General features: G+C 32.8%; 2 protein-coding genes across 3 annotated transcripts; one reads left to right on the plus strand and one right to left on the minus strand.

Annotated features, from left to right (window-relative positions):
• Nucleotides 1–741: 741 nt before the first annotated feature.
• LOC113496685 (ubiquinone biosynthesis protein COQ9, mitochondrial-like) lies at nucleotides 742–6,439 on the plus strand. 2 transcript variants are annotated; one of them, XM_026875999.1, is made up of 6 exons: nucleotides 814–985; nucleotides 3,050–3,420; nucleotides 4,085–4,176; nucleotides 4,570–4,690; nucleotides 4,983–5,186; nucleotides 6,279–6,439. In XM_026875999.1, the coding sequence occupies exons 1-6, from the start codon at nucleotides 958–960 to the stop codon at nucleotides 6,312–6,314; spliced, it is 852 nt and encodes a 283-aa protein (XP_026731800.1). In that variant the 5' UTR covers nucleotides 814–957; the 3' UTR covers nucleotides 6,315–6,439. The 2 variants fall into 2 exon arrangements, with proteins under 2 accessions (XP_026731792.1, XP_026731800.1); XM_026875991.1 differs by lacking the exons at nucleotides 3,050–3,420; nucleotides 4,085–4,176; nucleotides 4,570–4,690; nucleotides 4,983–5,186; nucleotides 6,279–6,439 and adding an exon at nucleotides 1,129–2,981 and having other exon boundaries at nucleotides 742–985.
• On the minus strand, nucleotides 6,317–7,950 carry LOC113496702 (suppressor of cytokine signaling 4-like). Its single transcript, XM_026876009.1, has 3 exons — nucleotides 7,327–7,950; nucleotides 6,857–7,150; nucleotides 6,317–6,759 (listed from the first exon to the last, which is right to left on the minus strand). The coding sequence occupies exons 1-3, from the start codon at nucleotides 7,818–7,820 to the stop codon at nucleotides 6,615–6,617; spliced, it is 933 nt and encodes a 310-aa protein (XP_026731810.1). The 5' UTR covers nucleotides 7,821–7,950; the 3' UTR covers nucleotides 6,317–6,614.
• Nucleotides 7,951–8,435: the final 485 nt, after the last annotated feature.

Here is an 8,435-nt window from a genome sequence, read left to right on the forward strand (position 1 = left end):
TGTCGCTGAAAACGGGTGTCGAACGATTGCATGAGGTTGCATCCTAAATGTGCAGCCACTTGAGCTTTGTCGCAGACAAGCAAAACAAACTACAACAAACTTAGTAAAGTTAATTTTTGTTTTAAGCTGTCCACAATATATAGTATCAATCAAATTAAAAAAAACTAAAACTAAAACGTTTTTATTCTATTTCGTTTTAAGGCGTAGCCTCATGGTCACTCGTCGCTCGTTTGCGGCGACAAATCTGATCACATGACCCCATTTTAAATGTCCCGCGTCTCGAAAAAGCGATAAAATATGGTCGCAAGAAAGGTAGCGATAAACCTCAAAATGTTGAGCTTTGTCACTGGGAACAGATCATAGGTAATTAATACACTATAGAATAGAGAAAAAAAAGTGATCGAGAGTGAGCGGCGAGACTAGTCGATGCAAAAGTGGTGCTGTAACGGTCTCGAGAGTAATTCCTGTAAAAACAGAATTGAAAAATGGAAAAAGACATCACTGTTTCGTTATTTTTATGCAATTCTATTTCTTTCATTTGTATCACTGCCACGAGGTACGAATGAGGGTAGAGGTAGGTTTGCAACACAGGGTAGCATCCTGACCAGATTTATCGCTGCAAACGAGCGACGAGCGATTGCATGTAGAAGCGACTTTTCGAGTCGCGGGAAATTAAAAAATGGGGTTACGTGGTAGGATTTGTCGCTGCAAACGAGCGACGAGCGATTCATGAGGCTACGCCTTTATTTTGAACCATTTGCAAACCTATCTAAAATAATAAATATTTTTTATCTGTATTGTCACTTCATTGAGTTCATTGATCGAATACGCATCAGTGTTATCAGAAAAGAAACTCATTTTCACTGAAAGCAGAATAATATCTAGATATACTAGTGCCAAGCACGCCAAAATAATAATAAAGCTTTTTATTACAACCCTTTCATAATAATATTGAGTATGAGCAGGTTACAGACAATTATTCGCTGTAAGTATTGTTTGGTGTGTTTTAATTTGGCCGATTTTCGAATATGTTTTTTATCCTCGATTAACTGAGACAAATACAGAATTTATTGCTAATAATAACCCGCTACTGGTAATAATAATACATTCAAGACAATTAAATTTCAGAAATTACGGATTTAAAGTCTTAATAAGATTTTATTAAAATCTCAACATGAGTAAAAGTATAGATGTGGTGAATTTAATTTCCACCTTGTTGGATAACGGAAAATATAAAGAAGCTCTTAATGTTCCAAATGAAGAGAGGCTAGCTGAAAGTTTCAAAGATAATTGCTGGGATATAATATCAGTAATTATTGGTAAAATTCAGGATGATACTGTTGTTATAAAACCATCATTGTATGGAACATGTGAGCAATTGTTAACAATTATCAGTGAGAAATCTGCGCCTGAAGAAGCATTATTGGAATTTATAGAACAGATTGAACTAGCTAAAAATGATGCTCAATTTGGTCTTATTTTACCATCATTGCAAGACTTACTGAGAAGGTTATCCTTAAAAAGGGGAAGATCTTTGGAATGGTGCCTAAATTCCATAAGCACATATATTGAACATATTCCCATACCTGAGCATCATTTAGAAGGTCAAGAAAGATTGTTAATGGATTCTGATCCAAATTTTAGAAGGATTACAAAAGTCTATAGCCTGTTACCTTCATTTTATAGATATTTTATCACTGAATTGAATACAGCAGCACCATCTAATGAGAAAACAAAACACATATTAACTGCATTTTTAATTAGTCTCCTTGGGAAACCAATGGTTTTCATAGATTTGGATCCTCAGACTAATAAACAAAGTGAGGCAAGAAAAAGCTGTTCAACTATTGTGCAAGATATTTGTTTGATGGAAAAAGATGTATTCAAGTTTCTTGCACATGTAGAAATATGTTATAAAGAAAGTAAGAACCCGACTAGCAGAGATAGTAATGATGATGAAAAGTCCCCATATGAACACCGAGAGAAAATTAATATGACAACATTGTCTTCATTCTTCTATGCTGCATTATCAGGACATTTTGCATTACCTGACCTAGCAATTCCACAAGTGTACAGTGCACATTATGTTCATCATAATGTTATGCTTTGTGTTGTACACCTGTTAAGTTTTGTTGAATATAGCCCTTTAGCAAAGGGAATGGCGTTATGTGAAGCCATATTTTACAATATCACTAGCCCATTGTCGCAGCAGCTACTCACAACAGTACACTTTGATATGTGCAAGGGATTAGTGAATGTGGCCATCTACTCCAGTTACGAGAGTTTACGTAAGCGTTCTGTAGCATTGATTGGAAGTCATATAAATAAATTTGATTATAAGGGAAGATGTGCACTAGTTCAATATTTGATTAAAATATCCAATCACTCAGGCATGATTGGTTATGCCATAACTCTGTATAAAAATTCAATTAATGAAGCTTTCAAAGAACCAAGATTGGATGAATGCTTCACTGGACCTCAGTTTTCAAATATGTTGAAGAAAATATGCTTCTTACCACATGGTGCTGAGTCAGATCTTGTTGAACTAGCTGATCAAATTATTACGTCATTGAATTTCCTGAGATACTTGACTATAAAAGATACTGAAAACCTGACTGGTATTCATAGTTGTTTTCCCTATGTGGAAGATACTTATTTAGAACAACTGAGATTAGGTTTAAACATGTCCAAAGCTCACTACGAAGTTAAACTAAAAGACATTGAAGAAGGGAAAAATTTACCTGAAGAAAAACTGAATGTCTCCATTAATGTAGGCGGAAATGTTCTGGACAATATACCTAAGGAAAACAAGAAGGAAATAATATGTTCTGCATTAAATGCTTTTCATCTTATTGAAGGCCTCATTGCTCGACTGTCTGAGTGTATTAATGTTAGCAAAATGCAAGGGTTAAAAATGAATTGTGATTAAAAGATGCTTACTATAAGTTTTCTAAATAAATCGTTTTCTATTAATCTTAGAACCATTATTTTTATTTTCTCCCATACTCAGTCATTTCCTCCATTGAGTTATTATTTATTTTGTTAACAGCTTTGAAGAATGGCCGTAGAATCCTTGGTCCAATTGCCTCTATTTCCGTCAATAATTCACATGGAATTCGAAGTTATTCACAAATCGAAGTTCAGAAGGATGCTAAACTGCCTATGCCCTTACCCGTCTCGACACAAAACGAACAAGAAAATGAAGATACCAAATACGAAGAAAATATAAAAAACAGCATTTTAAATCATGCTCTAGAATTTGTACCCAAGAGCGGATGGTCTGTAGAGTCCTTAAGCTCTGGTGCTAAAGCGGCGGGCTATCCAACTATTACCCACGGGCTCTTTCCAAATGGGGGTGGTGATTTAGTCCATTATTTCAATATTAAATGTAATGAACAATTAGTGGAACAAATGAAAACTGTAAGTACCTACCTACATCTAGGCATATATTCAGAGATCTGGCTCACCACTTAAAATTGACATATCATTCATTTGTAAAATCGAATGCATCATCGATATTAAACTTTACTAGTTATGTAGTACTTACTTTATCATCACACCCTCTATTGGTTGTACAATATTGGTCTGATGCAATGTATGTCGTTATAAAGCCTTTACTTATAAAGTATTTTCACAATAGGAATGACGACTGGGTATAAAAAGAAAAAATCTCATTAGTCCCTCAGTTAGATAATTGAAAAGTATTAGACACGTATTTTTTCCTTTTTCAGAACTAGAATTGACAAAGATTAACTGTTTTAAAGTTTAGGAGAGGGCTTGTGACGTAACGATATGGTAAAATTTATACACAATCGTGACGTCACGCGTAAGTTTCATTCACTGTAATTTGGTCAATTTATGTTTGCGGGACAAATTAAAAAATACGTATCCATTATTATACAAAAAAACTACAAGACGGACACTGCAAAAAAAATTCGTCATCCCTATTTCGAAAAGCTCTGCACTTTCGATAAAATCTTCCGTTATGTTTTTTATGCGACATGTGTATGAGTGTTTGATGATTAATCTACAGAAATCATTGAATTTCCTGCATAATTTAATGTCTTATAAAATTTACATGCAGTGGCCGAAAATGGAACTGAAAGGGACAACAGTACCAAGTCAGTTCATAGAAAATGCTATTATGACAAGATTAACGATGATTGACCCATTCAAGTGAGTAACCCTATTACCACTTGCTCACATGCGAATAAATTTAAAAGCTTTTGTATTTTTCATAATATATTTTTTTGCTCTTATTTGGTCATATTCTTAAACTACCTGATATTATATCAAGTGATTTATTTTATGTAATAAAAGAAATCACTTCAGAATTGACATTTGAGTAAGAAAAAAATACATGTAAAAAATGAATAGCAAGAAAAGTGGGCTTAGTTTGAATTTATTTATTCTTTATTAAATGGTGTTAAGGTTTACTCACGCGTATTTATTGGGAGTCCCCGACTAGTTTAGTCCGGTTAACTCTCGATAAATACGCGTGAATAAACCTCATCATTTAATAATGAATCAGTCTCACGATAGTATTAAAAATATTTGTTGGTGTTACAGGAGTACATGGCCTAAAGCTATGGCTATTCAAACAATGCCTAACAATGTATCAAACTGCTTAGCTACATTATTATCACTTGTTGATGACATATGTTACCACTCAGGAGACAGAAGCGTTGATGTAAGTTTGTTTTGAGCCTATAATATGAAAAAAAAAAAGATATCAATTATCCTGCAGAGAATAAATGACTGATTTAAAATATAACATTTTATGAAGAAAACAAGTTAACTATTTTATTATATGATAACATTTAATATAATTTTACTTGGCCTACAGACAGACATCACATAATTTTCATTAAATATGACAATTACCACAACATTCAATGCATTAAGACTTTCAATAAGTAGTTAAATGACTAAAATTTATATCAATATACGAATTCTTACTTAGTGACACATTTCTTTTTCAGTTCAATTGGTATACTCGCCGAGTAGGTTTGGCAGGAATATATAAAGCAGCAGAATTATTTTACCTTACTGATAACACCCCGAACAGCAGTGCCACAAGAGGTTTTGTTGCATCTCGTATTCGCGATGCCCAGTTAATTCAAGCAGCGTTAAATTTGAATCCTGTTGCAGCGGCGCCACAGACATTAACTGCAGCGTTTACAACGGTAAGATATTTGAGCCAGTTTTCTGAAACCATTAGTTACAACATTTTTTATATAAAAAAACTATTGGCTGCATAAAGTGGCCATCACACTACCACCCGGCATGCGACCTGCTGAGGGTAATCTCGGCATACCGAAAATGTTTGTTCGCAGTTCTGTATCTGTGGTTGTTTTTTTTCGACTCGTGAAGAAGTATTGAAGAAATATTAAAGTCGAGAATAATGTGACTTCATATTCGTGAAACCTGATTCCAATCAATCAGAGCATGATTATTTTGATAAGGGTTGTATCTTTGAAACTTGGCAATCACATGTAAAAATTACAGATTTTAATAAAGCCCAGAACCAGAAAATTTAAAACCTGTTTTTGAACCCATACCACAAATGAACACTTACAATGAATGGTAGATTACCATTATTTTTATGCTAGTTAAATTATGTTAATTGTATAATATACTTTGATTAAACAATATGGTTAGGTATCAATACATCATATTTTAAATAGGTTTTTATCATAGCATGTTATATAATATATGTATGTCTTCCATCATAAAAATTATAATAATTATTTCAATGAACTTCCTTCAAACTTTTGTATTACGTAACTTTATACAGTAAATATATATATCTTACACTATATCTCTAAAAGGGAAATACTAAATTTGGCACTACCATCATATCAGTGTTGTTATGTGTCTATATTTGACAGTGATTATTGTGATAGCTGGTAAATCAGGGTAATAACTGAGAGAAACATTTTGGAAGTCCACTATAGTTAGTTACGTGATTTTACATAAGACTGAACTTACCATTTGCCAGGATTATATTTGAGATTACTTTGACTAGGTTTATAACGATCATATACTTATTTAATGTATACTAGAAGAGATTGTGTAAATATGTTTATTCATTTGTTTCTTATTACTTATTGTATATGCTTATGCTTTTCACATGAACATGTACTCAACATTAAACTGATACATTCTTACTAAGTGCTTATATGACAATTTAAATTACTATTTGACTCCATTACATTTCTTAATTTATGCTATGATAGATAATATTATTGTGCTTATACAGGGATTTTGTGTTTCAGGCTAAAAACATCCTTGGAATTAACACACTGAAGTAATCGGAAGATTATATTAGGCAATGTTATTGTTACATCATAAAACATTTGCATGCGAAGAAAACTATGACGTTCAAAGTATTATTCATATTTGGTTGTTGGTAATAAATAGTTTAATGTAATACCAATTGTATCTTTAATTTTATCTTCATTTTCTAATATAATATTGACTTTAGTATAAAATTTACAATTATATTTATATATGTAGTTAGTAATGTTGCAGTCTCTTATATAAAAAGGTTGAATGTAAATATGCTTACAATAAACAGTGTTACAAGTACTGAAGGCACATATAAGTGTTAGCTATGATGGTACAATATAATCACTGCCAATAGATACATAGGATATTAAGTTTGGGGGCAGAGGCAACTTGCTCCAGACATGTGCTGATACAGTTTGTCTGATAACAAATCTGCAGATCATTTGTAAAGAGTCCAGTTTTGCAAATCTGAAATAATACAATATACAATAACATAGGGTTTTATAATAAAGAAAGAATACTCAAAACAGAAGTAAATTCAAGTACAGGAATTTAATTACTTTACCTGTTTAATGGTCTTGCTAATTTGACTGGCATCTCAAACAGGTTTGATTTCACATCAACAGCTGCACAGTGTTCTGATATTCTATTAGCTGGTACAAATGTTTCATTGTTCAGAGAAAAAAGTCCATTAGCATGTCGCAGTCGAGCATGGAGGGTGCGACCAACACAACGGAATGATACACAAAGTATATGGCGGGAGTCACATGAGTCCCTGACTAAGAACACATTGTCATGCTGACCAGCTAGCAGCTCTTCAGCCTCACTTGAGGTTATACCACCCCAGTACCAGCCATGCCTAGAAATGAAATCTCAATCAATACACAGGAACATATTTACACACAATACTATTTGCGCAAAACTTAAAATTGTAATTAATTATTATCACCTAAATTTTGATACTCATGGCAATGCTGGATTTTTTAAAATAAGTCAGAGGCTAAGAAGCTGTTAAAAATAACGAACTAAAATTACTTTGATAACTGGCAGTATATGGCGCAGGTTTCAATAGATGCATGTTGGTGGTGTCCTCGTAGTACTGAATGCCCTTCTGAGTGTTGACATTTGACAGCTTGCTTACTAAGTTGAATATCCTTTTTAGTTTCATATGCAGAAGCCACAATAACTCTCTTGTCGGACGATGTCGATGCATCGCTACATTTATTTAGACTGCATAAATGTTCGCCACCATTGTTTTTATTGCCGAAATATCTTTGCAAAGATCTGACATTACCAGTAATAAACAACTTGTTTTTCCAAAACTTCACAAATTTATTTGTGTTGACGGAAGGTTTTCGATCTGGTAAAAACACACCGTTAACGATATCTGTGTTGTTAAAATCCCTTTTGTTATCAACAGTTCGCTGTAAATGTTTACATTCCAGTGGCTTTAACCACTTGCGTAGACAACCTGTAGCCAGCCATTTGCGTCGGTTGCAATGAGTGCATCTTTCATAGTTTTTATTCATTTCTGATGAAGAGATTTACTTCTCCAAAATATTTTCTGCTGCAATTATTGTTATAAAAATAGGATGCTTCCTCCAATAAACATGACATTGGTTGACATGTCAAGATTGACAAATACATCATTTGACGTATATTAAAAATGCAAATTAAAGGGATGGGCCACTTTATTTTTAATGTTTGCCAGTACACGAAATTGTAATAAACTTTTCATGTTCTAAGAAAAAAATCAAAAGGAAGAGTAAACCCTAAAATAATTAATGAGCGGAGTATTTCTACATTTGCAACAAAAATAAATCAAATTATACTCTAATTTCTTTGTTTATATATCCTAGGTGGTCCTTATAAATAAAGTTACTTCTACTTACATGCATTTTATAATTGAGCACTGAGTTTTAAATTAAATTAGGGAGCCGTAACCTACAGGAAACTAACATTAATTTGAAATGAAAAATAACGTATCATCTGTTTAAATTGTAAATCAACGACTTTTCTTCATTTTTTTTATCTTTCTTATGGTAAATTACAGTATTTATAAAAATCACATGCATTAAACGATTTTAGTAATTAGTTTAATCAAGAAGATCAAACCGAAGTACTGAACAGCTCCACTACAACAC

Source organism: Trichoplusia ni, chromosome 1, assembly GCF_003590095.1.
Source record: "Trichoplusia ni isolate ovarian cell line Hi5 chromosome 1, tn1, whole genome shotgun sequence".
NCBI lineage: Eukaryota > Metazoa > Arthropoda > Insecta > Lepidoptera > Noctuidae > Trichoplusia > Trichoplusia ni.